The sequence below is a fragment of the Chaetodon auriga genome, chromosome 10, assembly GCF_051107435.1.
Source record: "Chaetodon auriga isolate fChaAug3 chromosome 10, fChaAug3.hap1, whole genome shotgun sequence".
Classification (NCBI taxonomy): domain Eukaryota; kingdom Metazoa; phylum Chordata; class Actinopteri; order Chaetodontiformes; family Chaetodontidae; genus Chaetodon; species Chaetodon auriga.
The window spans coordinates 1522524-1543807 of record NC_135083.1 but is presented as its reverse complement, the minus strand read 5'-3'; the positions used below and the strand labels follow the sequence as shown (position 1 = coordinate 1543807).

Genomic DNA, 21284 nt, shown 5'->3' with positions numbered 1-21284 from the left:
GGGGGGGGGGGGGGGGGGGGGTCTGTATCACTGCAGCCAATGTTAGGCTAGCTGATGGAGGCTAGTTAAGCTACACCGTGTCATGGCTGCTGCAGCGTTTGTCTTGCCTGTTGTGGACGCTGGTTGTTGTGGTGGCTGTGAGATCCTTTCTGAAGGGTCTCTGTGGGGTTCTGACCTCCAGCAGCACCATGGAGCTGTTCTTTCTGATTAGGTTTCCAGACTGCAGAGGGCTGCATAAAGCACGCATGCAAACGCTTCAAAAAATCATCGTCTCAGAGCTCGAAGATGCACGAAATGCATGTTGGTGAGTGCCGCTGAGGGCTGTGTGTGTGCAGCGTACAGACGAGGCTTCTCCTGAACTCCTGTGGAGCACGCTGGCGACACACCTGTCACATCTGAAGAGACGTACAGTTTGTTTTGGTGCATCATCTGCTCACATTAATACACGAGAAGCTGAAGAGTCACAGTCAAAGCTGTATCCATCAACAACCATGTTCACACCCACAGTCACAGATTCAACCACAGCGGAGCAGCAGTGAGCACAGGTCGTGGATGAATACTCTCTGTTTGTACTACATACAGTATAACTCTCTGTTTGTACTACATACAGTATAACTCTGTATGTACTACATACAGTATAACTCTCTGTTTGTACTACATACAGTATAACTCTGTATGTACTACATACAGTATAACTCTCTGTTTGTACTACATACAGTATAACTCTCTGTATGTACTACATACAGTATAACTCTCTGTTTGTACTACATACAGTATAACTCTCTGTTTGTACTACATACAGTATAACTCTCTGTTTGTACTACACACAGTATAACTCTCTGTTTGTACTACATACAGTATAACTCTCTGTATGTACTACATACAGTATAACTCTATACATGTCCAGTGGACTCTCAGACTTTCTGGAGATACGTGGTTCTCACAGGACAGTCACAGATGCCCGTTATTGTCATAACTGATGTTTCCAGGGTCAATATTCAGCTTTTAACATCATAAAAAATGAAAACCTGAATCTACAGACGAGGTGAAGCTTATGTAATGTGGTAGAAATCTCCAGAACAGCAGCGTTAAATATCCCACCTTCACTTTTTCTTATATTTTTACTGTTGGTGAGATAGAAACATGAGACGAGGTGTGATGTTCTTTATCAGGAGAGCCTTGAGCAGCCAGCATGTGAAGCTTTAAATGGAGCTGTGAATATGATGTCGCTGGAATAGATGATCAAACCTTCCTCGGATACGTCAGTGAGTAACAGCTGAATCTGTGACAGTCTGCGAGGAAATATTCTCAACCTGTCCTCGGCTTTATGGGAGTGGAAGCTTATTAAAGGTGACTGATAGGAGGCGGATGGAGGGATGTGGGACAGGAGAGTCGGTGGAGAGGAAGAGAAGTCAGTCCTGGAGGGGATCGTTGAAAGCTGATTGATGGCGACATCCAAACGTGTCCTACCTTTACGTTTCCGTGTCTGTCCATCGGCCGCAGGGAGCTACTCCAGCCTTTCTGCTAATGAGACAGAGGAGACAGAGACAGATGGCGTTACGGACGGTGGGAGGACGGCAGAAAGTCGAGAGTCAAAGAGGAAGAAAGCAGAGATTTCTTTCTGTCTTTGTCTGGTCAAACGTAGGGTGACTGTAGAGCAGCTGCTCATTCTGCAGGATTCAGAAACTTTCCATGTTTTGGTGACTATCAGCACGACGGTCAGACTAAAACATTTCAAATGGAAGCATCTTTCTTCAAGTTAGCGATAATAAATGCAAAACGTCCAGTCGGACTTTCAAAGTAAAGTTTGTTGAGAAACATTTCAGTTTTAAAGCTGCTTAGTCTGATTCAGGAAAAAGGTTAAAACCCAAACTTTTAGAAAACTGGAACATTTGTGTCCATGTACGTGAACCCATTAATTACTTTTTTATAACTTAATTGACAAAATGTTGAATACACTTAAAAAGAAGAGCGAGGCATTGATCGTCCTCCACCCGCTCAGACTTCAGGTGTGACGCCACGCCGCCAGGTGACGAGCACGCAGGCGGCACGTGGAAGGAAAGCTGCTGTTTGGCTCGAGGGGACGAAGTGTCGGCGGAGCAGATGCTAATTTAACGGGCGGTGTGTGACCCCTGGTCGCTCCCACCTCAATCAACAGCTCATAACTAGCTTACGTACAACGAGCCACCAGCCGCCACATTAGCATGAATAATATAGCTGTAAGCATGAGCGAGTGTGTGCAGGCGTCACTCAGGGGCCAATAGGAACAGAAACACCTGCTCACAATGAGCACGGAGGTAATTACTTACGAGTGTGTGTGTGTGTGTGTGTGTGTGTGAACTGCAGTAATGAAAACTGTGTGTGTGTCTTTATTATTAGTTTTTCAAGCCTGCTGGAATCGTCACTCGTGAAGTTAAATGTCTGCAGACACACACACACACACACACATCAAACTGATGCCTGAAGACGGCCACAGAAGACCTCGAAATGCATCCGCTAACCTGCTATTTCCAGGTGAACACACACACACACACACACACACACACACACACACACACACACACTGCTGTCTCCCAGAGAAATGTGAAAGTCCAGGCCGACCTGTTTAATGGCCGATGAAACACAATCAGTGACCAGACCACAACAGGCCTGATAGATGATTGTGGTTATTGAGTGCGTATTGACCGGCCTTATGTTCACTGACAGGCACACGCACACACACACACACACACACACACACACACACACACAGACAACCTGCAGGAGACATGTAATGCATAACAATCAGCTCTGAAACAAAGGCGAGGAGGAGGAGAGGTGTGTGTCTGTGTGCAGCCATGCAAGTATTCATGAGCTGGGGTGTGTAGACATGTAGAGTGTGTGTGCGTGTGTGCACGTGTGTGTGTGCGTGTGTGCACGTGTGCGTGTCCACACCTCTGAATCACCAGCCACATCTCTTAGTTTGTCAGCCATTGAAAGACGTCTGGTGAGCGGCTGTTTTTTTTTAACTGGTTGAAGAACAACTGAGCCAATCAGAGCCTTTGTGGGCGGGACTCAAGTTGAACGCAGGTAAAACAACACAAAGTGAAGCGAAGCTTTGCAGAATTTGTGTCTTTAATGAAGCGTTTTTCAGGTTTTGTTGGATCCGTACTGGGGTTCCCTCCGAGTCGAACAGCTTCCTTCATCTCTTCGTTAACTGCTGGTTAATTCATGTTTACACTGACGTGACTCCGAGTTTGTGCCGTGTGCTCAGGTGATGGACCATCAGAGAGGTGGATTAATGCAGATCTGAATATTCAGTATCCTCGTCTGTGTTCGTCTGCGTGGATTTGGCTGTCGACTGAATGTGTTATTTTGCTGTGCATGATAATTATGACATTCCCGCGCCGCCCGCTGCGCTCCTGCTCATTACGCTGCTGCGTCTGAGCGCTTACAGGGACGCGGCGGTGAGAGTGGGCTCTGCAACATTAGCCCGACAGAAATCACAGCTAAGTGAAGTGTGAAATTAATAAGTGAAGAGCAGCAGAGAGCTGACTGTTCTCTTCGGCTGGAAATAACCTCCTATCTCCACTAAGAGCTGGCGTTCAGCTAATGCAGCTCTTTGTTTGGCTGCACAGGAGGAAGCCTGCAGATCGTCTCAGCCGTTCCTGAAGAACACAGAACTCTGCCTTGTTTGAGGTTAGACTGCAGTTTTAAATTAGGGAAGTTTGACGTGAAACTTCATTACGGTGGAACATTGAAGCCTCGTCTCCTAGAAATGATTTTCATATACAATTAATCAGCAACAACAAATGTGTTTTGAAGGAAACAGAACGCTGACTGAATTACATTTAGACAAAATGAGGAAATGTTGTTAATTAATGCCTCTGAGCGAATGTTTACTGGGAGCGTATTTCACCTGTTTTCCACCAACATGGACAATCTTAATGCGCCGTCCGCTCTAATAACGACAGCATTATCACCTGTCTCTGACCAAAGTGGTTTCATCGACGTGAGCTCTGGACTCTGGCGTCGCAGCCCTTCACCGTGGACGCCCTGCAGCCTCCTCAGCCTCCTCAGCCTCCCCAGCCTCCTCAGCCTCCTCAGCCTCCTCAGCCTCCTCAGCCTCCTCAGCCTCCCCAGCCTCCTCAGCCTCCCCAGCCTCCTCAGCCTCCTCAGTCTCCTCAGCCTCCTCAGTCTCCTCAGCCTCCTCAGCCTCCTCAGCCTCCTCAGCCTCCTCAGCCTCCCCAGCCTCCTCAGCCTCCTCAGCCTCCCCAGCCTCCCCAGCCTCCTCAGCCTCCTCAGCCTCCTCAGCCTCCCCAGCCTCCTCAGCCTCCTCAGCCTCCTCAGCCTCCCCAGCCTCCTCAGCCTCCTCAGCCTCCTCCCTGTGACTGCATGAACGCAGACTTTCATCCACTCAAAGGAAATGTAAGAAAGAAATTCAGAATCAAATGAACTGAGTTGAAGCGTCATTTCTGGGGGACAGAGCTGAATATTGACTGTTTGACAGACCAGTGACAAGCATCAGTGTATCATTCAGCCTCTTCATTATGTCCCTGAGCACTAGAGTCGGTATCGACTGGTCAGGCGGATCGATTTCTGACAGTTTCAGTGTCTCAGAGTGAAGAGAACGGAATCAAATATGTTAATGAAACAGTAAATATTTTCTTATTACAGGTAATTAAACGCTGGCGGCTGCGTTTTCCGCACAGACTCCGACACCGAGCGCAGGCTGAAGGTCGGCCTCCAGCACGCTGTCACCACATGAAGGACACGCTGATTGAACTTCAGATACCTGTGAGGTGCAGAGTCTTCTGATATGCTGAGCTGTTTAACAGTTAGCATGAAGTCTGCCTTCACTCGTTTGGTGTCGTCTGTCAGCCAAAGCGTTTGCGTGAACTTTGACCTGTTTATGGTACGAAATGAAAAGACGGGATCAGTGATGCTGTTAGGATTCATCCTCCGGGGAACGTGGAAGCTCGCATCGTGTTCTGTGGCATCTGAAAAGACGTCTCACATCAGCAGACGGACGCAGCGACCAGCAGAGCCTCGCTGCTCGCTCACGATGAAGCTCGACATGTCAGCAGGCAGCAGGGGTGATTAAAGAGAGACAGAGGAGTTCAGCTTCAGCTTATAGCGCGTGTGTGTGTGTGTGTGTGTGTGTGTGTGTGTGTGTGTGTGTGTGTGTGTGTGTAGAGACTCACACGCTGCAGCTTCAGGCTCGTCTGATCACTCGAACGTGAACACACGGAGCTGATGGTGATTATTTTTACTGTCGTCCATGTGTTCAGTGTGTCTGCATCAATGTCGTCTCCTGAGGCTTCAACACGTTTCTCCTCCCTGTTCATTAACTATTTACTGATTCCATCAGCACACACTTCCACCACATCTATCACACACACACACACACACACACACACACACACACACACACACACACAAAAGCAGAAATAGTTCCACATCAACACACTTTCCCCTGGCATTTATCTCTTTCACCCACCCACTCCCTGTAGTGCATGAACACACACACACACACACACACACTCACGCGCACACACACACACACACACACACACACACACGCACACACACAGATCCATTTTCATTCCCAGCATGCCGAGGGGGAAGCAGAGATACTATAATCATACCCAGGAGAGGGGGAGCTAAAGGAGGAGACGGGGAGCGGTCAGGGAGAGAAAGAGGGACGAGGCTGAATCCAGGGAGGGATAAAGGAGGAAATCAGGAGAAACTGGGCAAAAATGAAAAATGGGGCGAGGGTGAAAATGCAAGAGGAGAAAAGGGGAGAAAAGAGGAGAGGAGGAGTCTCAGCCATCAGAAAGAGATTTCTACTCTCAGCCTCTCTCTCCGTTCACCTCTCACCTCCATCAATCCTCCGGACCGTCAGAGTCTAATGGAAGTCAAGCTGAGGATCGAGGAGACAGACGTGGAGATACTGAAGGCTGCGGCGAGCAGACGAATCGTGACTTTATTCAGCGAGCGCCAGAAAACAGACAAATGTGCTCACACTGAGGGACGCTGAACAGACTCCTCGTCCAGCCATCTGACTTATTTTAACACTGTTTTTTTTTTAATTAAGGTAAATTTACTGCAAAAAACTCTTTGGACCAGCTGGCAAATCAGGAAAAAAGACTTTCTTTGAAAACATCTTTGGAGATAAACACTGATCACGTCTGAGTTTGCAGAAATTTCTGAGATTAGCATAAAGCGTGAGGAGTATTTTAGTGGTAAATTAACGCTGAACATGCTGCTGAAAGCTTGTGACACTGTAATGTAACACAGACCACTATACAAGATGAGCTTTATTTACTCTCTGGGTTTATTTAATAGAAATTAAGGTTAAACTTGAGAAACTGGTCCAGACAGGGACCCAGTCAGGTCGGTCCAGTCGGTTATTATTCTCAAAATCGAATTATTCTAATCAACCCTCTGACGGATCCTCGAGTTTCCTGCCTTTCTAAAAACGTGTTTTGGAGATAGAAGGCTTTCATCTGACGACATGCAGCCACCATAAAGGGAAACAGACAGAAACACAATCGGAGAGTTCAGACGAGTGTGTGCGCATCTGCAGAACACACACACACACACCTGAGCACACGCTCACCTGCTCAGAGGAAACACGCCTGTTGTCTTTTACATGCTGGAGCCTCGACGGAGTTCCAGCCTGCTGGAAGCCTCCAGAGTTTCCTCAAACGCTCTTAATTATGATTCATTATCCAAACACATTTGCATTTTTCACAGCCGCTTCTGTCAAAGCAACAACAATCCTCAACGTTTCCTCCTACAGAAGCGTCTGTTCCTGTTTCTCCGTCTGATGTTCGACAGCACAGAAAGCAGCTTTTCTCACACAGAGCGGCGGTTTGTTTGTCGGAGCCCTCTGAAACCACACGAGGTTCCTCTGATGAAGAGCTGCTTTATTTTAACTCCACTTTCACTTCTCTGTGTTATGAACACATCACATTAATCTGCAGCGCTGAATCTAAACATGGCTGGAAGCAGCTTGAGCAACGTCCAGCGAAGAGAAAATGAGCTAACAAGCACACAGGAAGCCAGGTTTTTAGGGATGGAGGCAAAAATCTCAAAACCCTGATAAATAACCCTGCATGCATCCTTCGTCTCGACGGGAAGAAGTCTGTTCAGCTGCAGCTGATGTTTACTCTTCACACAATCTGTCCATCAAACATCCACATCAGTCTCATTCAGCCTGTCGTTCGGAAACAGCCGCCGCCCTCGTGGTCATGACATCATTTCCATTTCATGTTTTGAAACAGCGAACAAAGCAAATGTAAATATGAAGGCGTAAATCATTCAAACTGTGTGTTATGAGCCTTCAGCTGGATGCCGCGGCCTCTGTGCACAGAGCACGTCATTCTGCGGCTCGTTCTCACTCATTATGGAAATCTACAGAACATGAACACGTATCGCAGCAATAACAGCTTTCCAGATTCAGAACATAGAAGTCCTCCTTTTATTAACTGTACCGAGCGAACACTGACGCCCTCTGCCCATATTTTCTTATTCTCCTCTTATTGTGCTGCGTTCAGGACATTTCTGGGCTGCAAACATTGGACAGTGGGTGTGCAGACCTCAGCCAATAGCAGCGTACAGGTGAGGCTGGGACTTCCTACAAAGGTAGGAACCAGGTGGCAGACACACGTTCAAGAGGACACAGCGCTGATAAAGCGAGGTGAGACGCCAAGAGGACAAATGTCTTTACTGAGTGAGAGAGGAGGCTTGGCTAGCCTGCTAAAGTGTTGGCTTCTTACATTAGCAGCTTGCAGCGTACGTACCAGCTGTGAGCTTCAGGTGGCGCTGAACTGAGGAGGAGGAGCCACAGTGCACCTTCAGCACCTTTAAGCCAGAAACAAGGCTTTTCATTAATGTCTGTATTGTAATAGTACAGATTTTAGTGCTGGATCTGCTTCCACGCTCTGTTTATGAGCTTAACGCTGCAGCTGCAGACAGACAGACAGACAGACGGACAGACAGACAGACAGACACAGACAGACAGACAGACAGACGGACAGACAGACACACAGACAGACAGACAGACACACAGACACACAGACAGACGGACAGGCAGACAGACAGACAGACAGACAGCGTAGCATCTGCTGAGTTTAACTGCGTGAGAAAAAATCTGAATACTAACACACAGATTATGTCCTTCTTGTGTTTAGGATTCATAGCAGTAAACAGCACATGGATCCAGGCCGTCGTCTCCCTGCTGAGCTTCTCTGATGATCTGAGCCGTCACAGTCTGACAGCCTGCGACTCTTAAACATCTCATTCTCATGCAAATGTTGAGCCGAGATCATGTTTGTACACACGTTCCGTCCTCCATCACATTTCCTGCTAATGTACTGCAAATATCAGAGGTGGGAAAAAGTACTCAGGACTTACAAGTAGGAACCAAACAGAGTAAAAATACTCTGTTACAAGTAAAAGTCCTGAAGTCTGAACTTCACTTGTTTAAGACCAAAGTTTAGGTGTTAGCATCGCTCAGCCCTCCGCCTGCTGCTGTTCGACGGAGCCGTCAGTATCCTCCACACTTCCCCCTGTGGATGCAGCAGAGGTGCATCATGGGATTTGTAGCAACATGTTACCACCTGGCGTTCAGCTCGGAGCCTCGGCTGAATACAAATGAGCCGTTCTGTCTCTGGAGTGTTGCTTCTCTCAGCTGCTGACGGCCTAATGAGCCAACAGCTCATTAAGACTAATGGAGTTTTGATGACTCTGAGATATCAAGAGTCCTTTAAAGAAGAGCGCGCAAACGATGTTTGGACGCCACAATGCCAGAGGATGGATCGCGTCCGTCCTCCTGCGTTGTCCGTCAGTCACACGTTCACCCTCTGAGGGTCCCAGATGACGAATATGATGAGCAAAGATTTCTCGTCTGCTCAGTCTGATGTGCTCCGGTTTGTCCAAACTGAGGCGTCGAGTCGTTTTTTACTGAATTTATCTTCATTCTGACACAAAACTATGACACATGTCAAAGACATATTTTAAACATATTGTCATGTTAACACAGAGAAATTAGCTTGTTTGTGCATATTTTTGTCATTTCTGTTTAAATGAGACTCAGCTGTTCGAGCCAGGCTAGCTGTTCCCCCCGGCCTCCAGTCTTTATGCTAAGCTAAGCTAGACTCCAGCTCCTGATGCAGAGAAGCACAGTGTCTCTCAGACCCTTGTGTTTGGATTGATATGAACGATATTTGTTTTCTGTGAGTATTTGTAGCAGCTCTGGTCTTGATGGCTCAGGTTTAGCTCGTTCAGTCTCAGACGTGACGCTGAACAAACTCTCAGTTCCTTTGAACAAACATTACAGTTAATGACTCATGTTGGCGTCTCGCTTTCATCTCTCTTCTTCTTCTTCTGTGTTTTCTCTCTCTGTCATGATGCCAGTGACAAAGTAAAGTCCTTTACAAAAGCAGATAGTGGGGGTTTCTATCTGTGCGCGTGTGTGTGTGTGTGCGCGCGCTCATTACAGCAGATCTGCCAGCTCCAGTGTGAGAAAGCATAAATACAGCTTCCCTAATGACCTCGGTTACCGCGGCAACAGCATCCCATCGAGACAAATCTGACAGCAAAGTGAGGAGAAGAAGTGACGGAGACAGAGGGAGGCGGTGGGTGAGTGGGAGGGGGAGGGGGAGGGGGAGTAAGAGGAAAAAGAGTCGGGAGATAAATATGTAGGAGGAGGAGAGAAGGAGCTGGACAGACGGACACGGAGAGGAAGAGGAGGAGGGAGGCGAAGAAGTGCAGGAGGCAACATGTGCTTCACGTTAGCATTACAGGTGTGGAGGTGAGGGTGTGTGTGTGTGTGGGGGGGGGGGGGGTAATGCTACACAGTGCTTCTGTGTAGCGTTAGCGCCGTTAGCTCTGAAACCCTACGAGCCTTTTTCATTAAATCCTCTCATTTCACCTCAGAACAGGCCTCGTGTGTGTAAGTGTGTAAATTAGATGTTTCATGTGATTACAGTGAAAACACACACACACACACACACACACACACACACACACATGTCCAGAAGTGACATGAAGGTTACAGTTTTAACATGTTTTAGTTCAAACACGTCACTTCCTGTGTTTCCCGCCTCGTGTTTGATTGGTGTCACCTGTCCCTGGTTTGTTCTCACCTGTGCCTCCTCAGTCTTCCCTCTCTGTGTATTTAAGCCAGTGTTTTTCCTTCTGTCTTTGCTTTGACTGTCGCCTCGTATTTGTTTCTGTTCTCTCTGCTCGTCTTTTGCTCTGGATTTCACTGGACTCTGCTTGTTTTTTCCTTTGTGCTCTCGTTGCTTGGATTTATTTGCCTTCTTGATTTGGACTCTTGCCTCCCTGAAGGTCTGGATTTTGGTTTGTCGTGTGATTTTAATAAATTCATTAAAATGCACCAGCTCTGCTGCCTTTGGGTTCAATCCTCTGCGGCAAATGACCATAAAAGCAGCTTGTTATTGTTGAACTTCCACATTCATGCATTCACGAGTAGAGAGCAGAACATGAAACATGAACATGTGCATAGAGGTGATGGATGAAATAGGTTAATTAAATAAGGATGTTTTGTACAGCAGAATATACAGAATTTGATAGTTATTATAGTGCAAACTCACAAAAGAGGGAGGAAGAAGAAAAGGAGACAAGAGAGGTGGGAGACGAACAGATGAGGGATGAAAGAATGAAGAAGAAGAAGAGTCAGTCATTTTGTAGATCAGGTGAAAGAAGAATGGAGGGGGAGGGGAGGAAGTGGAGTAAGAGGACCAATCGATGGACAGAAAAAACAAGAATGCAGACAGAGAGAAAGACGACAAGAAGACGAAGAAGGAGAAAACTGATGAAGCACAACACGTCCAGGCAGAGAGAGAGATCTTTGATTTACTCGGTTTGATCCCCAACATCTGATTTTCTCTTCTCATGTTCAGGTTTTCTTTGCTTCCCAGCAGCCGTTTAGCTGACGGAGCCTGAAGCCACCAGAGAGGCGTTCAAATGCTCCCAGGCAGCGTGGGACAAACCACACCATCCTGCTTGCTTGCAGGCTTTTAGGAGGCACGTCATGCAAACCAAATGTCCTGCTCTGTCCAACAACAGACAACAGAGGCTTCACACAAACAGCAGCGCTCACTCTACACATGATGACTGAGTGCGCGTGTGTGTGTGTGTGTGTGTGTGTGTGTGTGTGTGTGTGTGTGTGTGTGTGTGTGTGTGTGTGCGTGCGTGCGCGCACATTATCATTTTGTAGGGCCTTGACTTCCTCATGGCGGCTAAACACAAGCCCCCATAATGTAAATCATTAAATTTTAGGGTGAAGACTCGTCTGAAGGTTAATCCACATCTGAAGCAAACCAACGAGTCCGAAATGTTCCAGTCCAGTCAGACCAGTCAGACCAGTGAGCAGAGCAACACCTTCACCATCAGACTGAATGAAACTACTCGTCTGTGTGTGTGTGTGTGTGTGTGTGTGTGTGTGTGTGTGTGTGTGTGATTGCTTATCATCTTCTCTTCAAATATCATGAGGTCATCAGAATCCATTACAGACCTCATTAATCACACAAACACACACACACACACACACACACACACACACACACACACACACACAGACACACAGACACACACACACACACAGACACAGACACACACACACACACACACACACAGACACACACACACAGACACACACACACACACACACAGATAGTGACACCCTCTCATACAGAGCCAAGGTGACAGAGGGCATTGAGTGTGTGTGCGTGTGTGTGTGTGTGTGTGTTGGAGGGAAGCAGGAAGAAGAGGAAAGATGATAGGAGGAAAAAATATTACAATGAATGTGTGTGTGTAGCAAACATTTAGCACACATTATCGAACAGCTGATTTTTGAAATTGTTTGTAATAATGTAAATAAACAATAAACATGATGAATAAAAATAAAAATGTGATTTATTGTTCAGAAAAGAGGCGACAACACCGAGCAGCTTGATGATTTTATGACTGAATGAATACAACAGATAAAGGCTGTACGACACAGACGAGACATAACACGGCCATATTTATGGATATAAGTATGTGTGTGTGTGTGTGTGTGTGTGTGTGTGTGTGTGTGTGTGTGTGTGGGTTGGGACTTGCAGGGATCCTTGCCTGTGACTCCCCGGGAGCCCAGATCAATCAGGACACAACAGCGATGTAATGAATGTGAATCCCAAATCCCAGGTGTGTGTGTGTGTGTGTGTGTGTGTGTGTGTGTGTGTGTGTGTGTGTGTGTGTGTGTGTGTTTCTCCTGAGGTGACCTAGTGAAGATGGTAATGATGTCTAACAATCAGTAGAGAGTGTGCAAACCAAAGCCTCAGAGGAGGAGGAGGAGGAGGAGTGTGTGTGTGTGTGTGTGTGTGTGTGTGTGTGTGTGTGTGTGTGTGTGTGTGTGTGTGTGTGTCTTTCACAAATCAGCAGCTTCTCTCCAGCCCTCAGCCATGTTCTGTTCCAGTCAGTCGGTGCAGTACCTGCCGGGGTCTCATGCTGTGCACACAACGCAACCATCACACGGTCTGATCCTCCCCCCCCCCACACACACACACGCACACACACACACAACCACCAGCCAACCTGCTGCGATCAATTATCTCTCTCTAAAAAAAAAAAAACAGAACCGAGCAAAGCCCGAATGCGAGACCCCGACGAGCCCAGAACCAAACACATGCAGGCTGCTGAGAGATGCATCAGAAACACTCGAGTGTTCGGGATCAAACCTGCGATATTCACAGTCACACACTCCATTTGTGCTGCAGTCAAGCGTTCATTAAGGACGCTGACACCTGTGTGTGTGTGTGTGTGCTGCAGCTTTGACTGTCACACACTGCTGCTGCTGTCTGGACTTCATGTTCTTTGGCCTCCACCTTCACTCCGACAGCTCAGACGGAGGTTGTGATGTTTTTATCAATATGAGGGAATTAATTTGTCCATGTGGAAGCAGGATTTTTAATTTCAGTGGCACAAGTTTGATCGAGTCGAGGGAACACAGTCAATAGCTCCACAAACTGAATTTGTGTGTAACTGTGTGAATTTGGTCCACATAAATATACATGAGTGTGTGTTGGAGTGGAGCGCGGCGCTCCCGCTGAGGTCGCCGCCGCCTTCAGTGTGTCTGCAGCAGCTCATGAGCAGAAACAGGACGTTTGTAAAGAAAGTGCGACGTGGAAACGTTGGTGAGCTTCAGCTGCTCTTCAGCGGCCGCAGCTTTTCTAACAGAACGACGGTTTGACGTCTTTAAAGCTGCTTTATTTGCCTCAACGTGCTCGTTTGTGTAAATGTTCTCGTGGTGAACAGCTGTCGTACAGAACACATACACTCCGTGCGTACGTGCTCGTGTGTGCTTGTATTATGCATGAGGAGGGTTCAGGCCTGCGGCTCCTCCATAAACATGTGCAGCTCGAGGTTTAAGATATTCCCACAATGCCTTTTGACACGAGTCCCGAGTCCTCGCGTCGTTCTCGACACGCCGGGCAGTTTCAGCCTGTTTGGAAGATCGAACTCTGCTGCAGAAATGACAAAAATCTATGTAAAGTCTGTTATTATAATACATCGATTCCTGCTCGTTTTACAGCAGCAGCTGCTTCACATTCACAGTTTGACACCAGGATTCTTTCTGAAGGCACTTTGAGCGTCTTTGAGCAGCTGGTTTCTCCATTAAAGGGACTGTTTCTCCTTTAAATTCATGTCCGGATCAATCAACTGCTGCCTGCGTGTAAATCACAGATCATCATATTAAATCACATAAAAACAGTGAATTCCTTTTACAAATATTACTTTTAGGTTTCTTACGAAGGAGCAGAGCAGTCGGATGAACAGTCCAGCTGAGCAACAGCTGACTTCAGTCACCCTGAAGCACCTGAAGCGCCTGAAGCGCCTGAAGCACCTGAAGCACCTGAAGCACCTGAAGCGCCTGAAGCGCCTGAAGCACCTGAAGCACCTGAAGCAGAGGGCAGTGCTCCTGTTACTGTTTCATACTGAGTCTGAGGTCAGACTGAAGACGTGGCAGCACAGCAGCAGTTTGTAGAATCAATGTGCGACGGCCCGACCGACACGTCCTCGAGCAGTGAGAGCTGATGGTTTGAGCTCCACGCTGAAGGTTTTCTTCTTTCATCACAGGATTCACCAAGTTTGGAGGCGAGAAATCAACTGTTTGAATGTTGGCAGTGAAAGTTGTCGGCAAATTAAAACGTGTTCCAACATTTTCAGAGTTGAGAAGCTCCAAGAGCGCCTGCAGGAGGTAATCAGCCAGCCAGTCAGTCAGTCAGCCAGTCAGTCAGTCAGCCAGTCAGCCAGTCAGTCAGTCAGTCAGCCAGTCAGCCAGTCAGTCAGTCAGTCAGCCAGTCAGTCAGCCAGTCAGTCAGTCAGCCAGTCAGCCAGTCAGTCAGTCAGTCAGCCAGTCAGCCAGTCAGTCAGTCAGCCAGCCAGTCAGTCAGCCAGCCAGTCAGTCAGCCAGTCAGTCAGTCAGTCAGTCAGCCAGCCAGTCAGTCAGTCAGTCAGTCAGCCAGCCAGTCAGCCAGCCAGTCAGTCAGCCAGTCAGTCAGTCAGCCAGCCAGTCAGTCAGTCAGTCAGTCAGCCAGTCAGTCAGTCAGTCAGTCAGCCAGTCAGCCAGTCAGTCAGCCAGTCAGTCAGTCACGCTCACAGACCACTGCAGCCAAAACAACAATTTCTATCTAATTTATTTTCCATATTAAGTCCAGAACTCCTTCAGGCATTTTATCAGATAACATAAACAACCAGAGAACAATGCTAAGATAGCACCTCCTCCTCCTCCTCCTCCTCCTCCTCCTGGCTCTTCTCAGCTTCTTCTTCTGCTTTTCAGTGAAGTAGACCAACTGTAGCTGCTAACGCTAACACTGCTCTGTGGGCTGTGTGGACGTGGAGCTCTCATGTCCTCCCTGTGATGACGTCACAGGAGGAACCTGCAGCGTCAGAACGTCTCGCTCTGCTTCTGCTGCTGCCTTCCTCACAGTGACCCGAACCTTCTGTCCTTCACTCGGCCCTTTCTGGTGTTTCGCTTGTGTCTCAGATGTTAGCTGAGCCCAGTCTTTGTCTGTCTGAAACAAAGGAGGGAGTCATGTGACATTGGAGGGAGGCCTGGTTGGACTGCTGGAACAGCAAAGCCTGGTGCATCAGCCTGAGGCCTGATGTGGGAGGACAGGGTTCCTTTACGCACAGCCAGCGTTCTTCTTCTTCTTCTTCTTCTTCTTCTTCTTCTTCTTCTTCTTCTTCTTCTTCTTCTTCTCCTGCCATCAGAGTCTCCTGAACCAGCTCATTCTGTCTGTATTCTATCACGCCACGCTTTGCCTCCTCCTCAGTCTCCTCATAATCTTCACGGTCACCTCCAGTATTTTCTCCTCGTACAGTTGAACACAAACATCTTCATATTTTCATTTGAAGGTTACACTTTTTCTTCAAGGTTTCTGTTTCTTTGATGTTTGATTAAAGGTTTTTAATTGCTGAAGAGTAATGAGATGATCTGTGAATGAACTCCTCCGATCAGACAGTGTGACGAGATCAATGGATCAGGTTTTTTTTAAATTAGCTAAATGTTTTATTGTCCGTGTAATTTAATCATTGTGAAATAAATCTGAACGTTCAGAGACGTAAACATACAACAAATTAACTGTGCAGCTCGGCTATGTGAACATTATCCATGCATCTGACACACACACACACACACACACACACACACACACACACACACACACACACACTGTTTTCAGTCCTCGGTGACTTTCAGCCTCTAGCAGAAATCACAATGACCTTTACAGAGAATAACTGGACCAACCTGCAGTGATGAATGGAGCTGCACCTTCCACTGGAATATTAAACACACACACACACACACACACACACACACACACACACACACACACACACACACACACAGAGTCTTTCCTCTGCCTTCGTTTCTCTCTCCAAAAACCCAAATGTTCAGTCTAAAAACGCTGAGTGTATGGAGTGTGTGTGACACCGTGCAGTGACCCCAGAATCACCAGTGCAGACTCCTCCTCACTGACAGCTGCAGCCCTGCTCAGGCTGCTTCCAGCCAGCTGCTGGTTTTACTTCATCTCTGTCACCTCTGACCTCCATCAGCATCATGATCATTGTGTGCAGGTGAAAGCAGAAGCATGTCGGTGCTTTCAGGAACATCTGTACATCTGAACATCTGAGATTCAGGAGCTGCTCTAAAAGCAGAAAACAAGCGAACTCACACGAGTGTTTTCACAGCTTCTGTTTTTGCTGCAGGCTGATAACCAGCAGAGACGTCCCTCAGGGGCCTGAAGGCTCCAGGTTCAGTCAGTGCTAAATACTGAATGCGCCTCAGAAGCACGTTCTAAACTGAAATGACAGCAGCCTTCGGCAAACAAGCCGTATTTCACCCTGACTTATTCACCGGTCGGCTCTGGTTTCCTACCTGGAACATGATCCTGTACTGCTCCTCCGGACGTTTGACCACACACATGTTGCAGCCCATGATGACGTCTGACTCGTCCTGATCTCCCTCTGCTTTCGTCTCGTCTGTCCTCTGTCTCCGGACGTCCCTCAGAAGACGGCTGACACTCCGTATCGATAATCCGGCTCGTCCGTCTGACCTCAAACCTCCAGATGTCCTCCGGTGCGTCCTCGCTGTGTTTTCTCAGCCGTTGACCTTTGACCCACAACGAGGCTCAAAAAAGCTCTTTTTTCTTGAGATTATTATGTCCAAAGATTCGATAAACTCAGCTGAACAAAAAGTCTACAACCATCGTGAGCTGTTGGTGACATCTGTAATCCCTGCTGACAAAGACCCTTCAGGTAAGAAGACTCACCATCAGAAATCCTCAGAGTCCAGGTGAGATTCTTATGTCAAATACATCAAAGCTACTTTTATCTGAGCAGCTTCAGCACTTCCTCTGCAAAAAGAAAAATCCAATCAAAGTCAATTTTCAGTCAGTTTTTAGCAAATATGTGCAAAAGTGGAGAACTACAGGTTTAAGTTTCCACAGAAAAAAATGAAGCCGCTTCACGTATAAATCCTGAAACGTGCCTCGTTAACGGGAGCGAACACGGACGCTTTGTCAGTCAAACGTCTTCTGTCTCTGAGAGTCGAGCCGAGCTCACCTCCTGCTGTCTCTCCTCCTCTGCTGTCACTCCGAGGACAAAAGCCAACGCCACGATGATGAAACGGGGACAAAGACGCTGGACGTTGTTCTGCTTCGTCTTGTTGTCTCTCTCACAGAGAGGACGCGTTCTGTTGCTCCTCGCAGTAAACAGCTTTCATCTGCCGTCCCGCTGGCGGCGAGGAGGCGAGATGATGTGTCTTTTCATCACGGTGAAAAATTAATTTTCATTCACGCACAGCAGATTGTTTCAGCCCTGCAGGGGAGGAAGAGGAGGAGGAGGAGGGGATGAAGAGTTTGTGCCTCAAACTGTTAAAATGCAGAAACGGCAGAAACGTTTGTTTGTGTCCCAGAAAACAAACTGATGAACTGTCCCCGATGAGGAGGATGGAGGGATGAAGAAGGAGGAGCGGGGTCTCTGGGGAGGAGGATGAAGGTGTGTGTGTGTGCTTCCTGAAGGTGTGTGTGTGCTTCCTGAAGGTGTGTGTGTGCTTCCTGAAGGTGTGTGTGTGCTTCCTGAAGGTGTGTGTGCTTCTCAAAGGTGTCGCCTTGTGTGTGTTTAAGTTCTGTCTGTTCAGACTGACCTTTCTGTGAGTGTGCTTGTTTTCTGTGTGTGTGTGTGTGTGTGTGTGTGTGTGTGTGTGTGTGTGTGTGTGTGTGTGTGAGAGTGTGTGTGTTGGTGTTCACAATAAGTCAAATGTGTCTCATGTTAAGTTGTTTTGAAGAGTCCAGCTGTCCAGTTTGTCTGAAGACTTCAGCTCAAAAAGACGAAGAAAAGAAAGATTTTCAGGTCGAAATCGTATAAAATCTGAACATTTAGCCTTCGTGGGTTTTAAAAACATTTGACAGCTGCTCTTTGAATGTTGGACAAAACAAATAAAAGCTAAAACTGTCCAAATGTCCAGATTTTGAGCTCCTGCCTTCTGTTGTCTGTCTTAGCGACGCAGCATGGTCTCCGTCTCTGTCTCAGTCACTGATGTCTTTCAGTGAAGTGTCTCTGCTCCTGAAGCTGTTAAAAACCAGCCGTGGAGCTTTTTCACTGATCTTTACAAACACTTAAACGTCTTCAGTCAAATGTTTAGTTTTCCGCCTCTGAGGTTTGTTTCAATGAGGAGAAGCAGAAGAAGAAGAAGTCCTCCGGCTGTAAACCGTTCAGCAGTTTTCAGGCGAGTTCAATAATTCATCTGAACATCGACGAGCCTTTAAAACGACTGACGAGGATCCACGGCGCTGTGATGTGAGGTCTGAAGCATCAGTCAGATTAATCTGCAGCATCTGAAGCGTCAGACGTCTGTTTCGAAAATTCGCATCAAACACTGAAACCAGAACCGGCTCAGACTCACACGTTTGTTTCGAGCTGATGTTAAATCGTCTGTAAACTCTGCTGTTGATGGAGTTCATGGGTTGATTATTAATGTCTGCCTCTTGCTTCTGTGCTTTGACTTCATACAAAGTGTCTTTGAAATCATAAACAGTTATAAAAATGCACTTTTTGGCACCTGAATATTTGTGATAAATGAAAAACTGAACACGGCTTCAGACAAACTTCTCTATGGAGAGAAAATCTGTGTTTGTAGCACCTGAATCTGTTTGATTCTTCCAATAATTTGTGCTTTTATAATCGATCTGCTCGTCTATCGAACTCTGAGCAGCTGCAGTTTTTCATCTGAGAGCTAAAAACAGTTTGTGCTTCGTGTTTCAGCGCCTGAACGTCGTCAGGAAAAACTCCACTTGTGCTTAAAGACAACAGGAAACGTTCCGTCTGAACTGTTTGTGTCAAAGTGTTAAAGCTTCAGAGCAGCTTCACGTCGGTTCATCGGTTTACGTCCTCTCAGCTCCTGACGTCTGCGGTGCTTTTATGACTTCATCTATGAGCCCGTGAAGACGTTCGTCTCGTCCCCTCTGCTTCGGTCACAGACGTCCTGTTGAGGAGCATCGATCGGTTTGTCGCTCAGTGGTTCAGTTATCGCTCCTCTCTCACCTGACTTGAACTCTGTCTCTGCACACACACCAGCTCACTGTGTACATTTACACATGTAGAAGAGAAAAGGCTGATGGGAAATCGCTGCTGTTGAGCCACTGAAGCTTCACTTTCTACTCTTAGCTTTACGTCAGTGTTTCAGTGCTGAGGCCTTGCAGGGCCCCCCCCCCTCGGGTGTTATGACCGCCCACCTCGCCCACAGACGGTCCTTGAGATGGACTCGGCCTGCAGAGAGATGACAGACGGCGCCGACGCTCTGCAGAAGCAGCGGCGCCTTCAGCCTGTATTACCTGCTGCTGCTGCTGAGCGTCACTTATCTGCTGTTGTGAGCCACCTCTGCCTCTCTGCAGCTGTTATCTGCCATCAACACCTGCCTTAAACGCCTGCAATCCTGCTCAGGATCTGTCAGCAGCACAAAGGGGAAACGGTGCATGTGGAGAAACCAGAAAACAAAAAGGCAATGAGATGGAGAGAAAGAGGAAGGTTCAGAGGGTCGATTGTGCCTTTTATCAAACGGTTTGACTCGTTTCTGTCCAAACATTCACGCTGTGCGACGCAAACAGCACCACGATTCCAGAACCTTCTCGATTTTCCTTCGTTTCCGAGTGTCTTTACATCCTTTGCTGACTGGAAAAAATCTATTTTCCAAACTCTTCAGTGCCCAAAATCCTCCTTCAAGACTGATAATCCAGAGATGTGACGGTCGGTTTTGTTTCGCCCTCCGGCTGCGCTGAAATTCACTTTATTCTCCATGTAATTCCCCACAATCCTCCTCTTCCTCCCTCGGAGTGGAAGTCAGACTGAGGTGTTTACTGAGGAGAGCCGGATGCTGCGACCGTCGGCCCTTTCTCTCCCGCTCTCCCTCCGTCATCCCTCCATCCCCTCTGCTGCTCCGTCATCTCTCTGCAGGTTAAACTCGGCTTCGTTTCGCTCCTGGACACACAAACACAGACAGACAAAGAGATTCTCACGGCTTCGCTCCACAGCTGCTTTCTCTTCTGCTCTGAATCTGAAATTCTGTCTCTCTAACCTGCTGCGTCTCCCTGTGTGTCCTGTCTGCTCTGGTTTGGTTTCTGGTCCAACCTTCTCCAGACCTGCATCGATCTTTCCCAGCCCTCACAGTAAAACCCCCTGATGTCCCCGTCTCCTGTCCACGAGTCTCTGCACTTCTCCAGGAAGCTCGAAGCAGCTAAACATTCATGTATTTGTCAGACTTTTATTCAGATTTCACAGATTTTCACTCTGATTGAAGGTGGAGTTGATCCTTCACAAACACAGAATGTCCATCAGGTGAAGAATCTACGAGAGAAAAGCTCGAACTGTCTCCAACAGAGCTGAAGGATCGATCAGCTCAGCGATCGAGATCTGGAGCTGCAAGCAGAGAAACGAATTTCGACAGGACAAAATTCTGTTTTTCAGACTTTTCTCAGGTTTGCTTTTATTTTTGCCAGATTTCTGTGCATTTTTAGGAATTTGTAGAATTTTGACAGCCTGTTTTAAGATGTCAATCCAAAAAATAAAAAATTGATTTCTTTCTGAGCTTCGAACAAAACAAGTTCAACCTTGAATTTTGACGGATAAATTTGACTGTTTTCTGCCTTTTTTTGTTTTTCAGTTAATCAATAAATTTAAACAAATGCAAATAAACAGATAATTAAAGAAAACCGTTAGCTGCAGCCTGACTGATCATTTCCAGAAGTGACTGTTTTTGTGAAGCTGCACTCAAATCTCTCGCTGGATGATGTTTAGAGCAAAGTGTCAGAAACAAGTGACAGAAAATCTGCTTCTAAAGATCCTCAGGTCGCACCTCTCCAGATGTTTCAGGGACCATCCACTCCTTGATTTCCTCGGGGAATCAGCCTCCGCGTCCTCCCACAGAAGGTGATCCTGGTCTGGGCAAAGCTTTCCTACCGGCGTCCCTCCTCCTCCTCCTCCTCCTCCGCCTCCTCCTGCTGCTCCTGCTGTCCTTCCTTCAGGATAATCACACAGATGCGGCGGTTCTGCCTCTCCGCAGACGACGTTGGGCTGAAACGATCAGGGCTCAGCAGACGGACCTGCAGCTCGCCGCTCTCTCTTCTTCTTCTGCAGCATCCTCCCCGCGCTGGAACAACAGCAGCTCCGCGGCAGCGCAGCCAGCCAATAACCTGCAGCCGGCAATTAATTTTCCCTCCTCCGCCTCCTCCTCC

The 21284-nt window shown here is 47.4% G+C and overlaps 1 protein-coding gene across 5 annotated transcripts in view; it reads right to left on the bottom strand.

Annotated features, from left to right (window-relative positions):
- LOC143327402 (PDZ domain-containing protein 4-like) overlaps positions 1-21123 on the bottom strand; it is a 41586-nt gene extending 20463 nt beyond the window's left edge. Inside the window, exons 1-4 of one of the 5 annotated variants that reach the window (XM_076741703.1) lie at positions 20906-21123; positions 20129-20287; positions 16433-20031; positions 1471-1524 (exon numbers count right to left, since the gene is read on the bottom strand). In XM_076741703.1, coding sequence (XP_076597818.1) covers positions 1471-1524; positions 16433-16492 — 114 coding nt within the window. In that variant the 5' untranslated portion in view covers positions 16493-20031; positions 20129-20287; positions 20906-21123. Of the gene's footprint in view, positions 1-1470; positions 1525-16432; positions 20032-20128; positions 20589-20905 lie in introns of those variants that run through there. The other 4 variants (XM_076741707.1, XM_076741705.1, XM_076741706.1 and 1 more) reach the window with 4 other exon arrangements.
- Between the last annotated feature and the right edge of the window lie 161 nt (positions 21124-21284).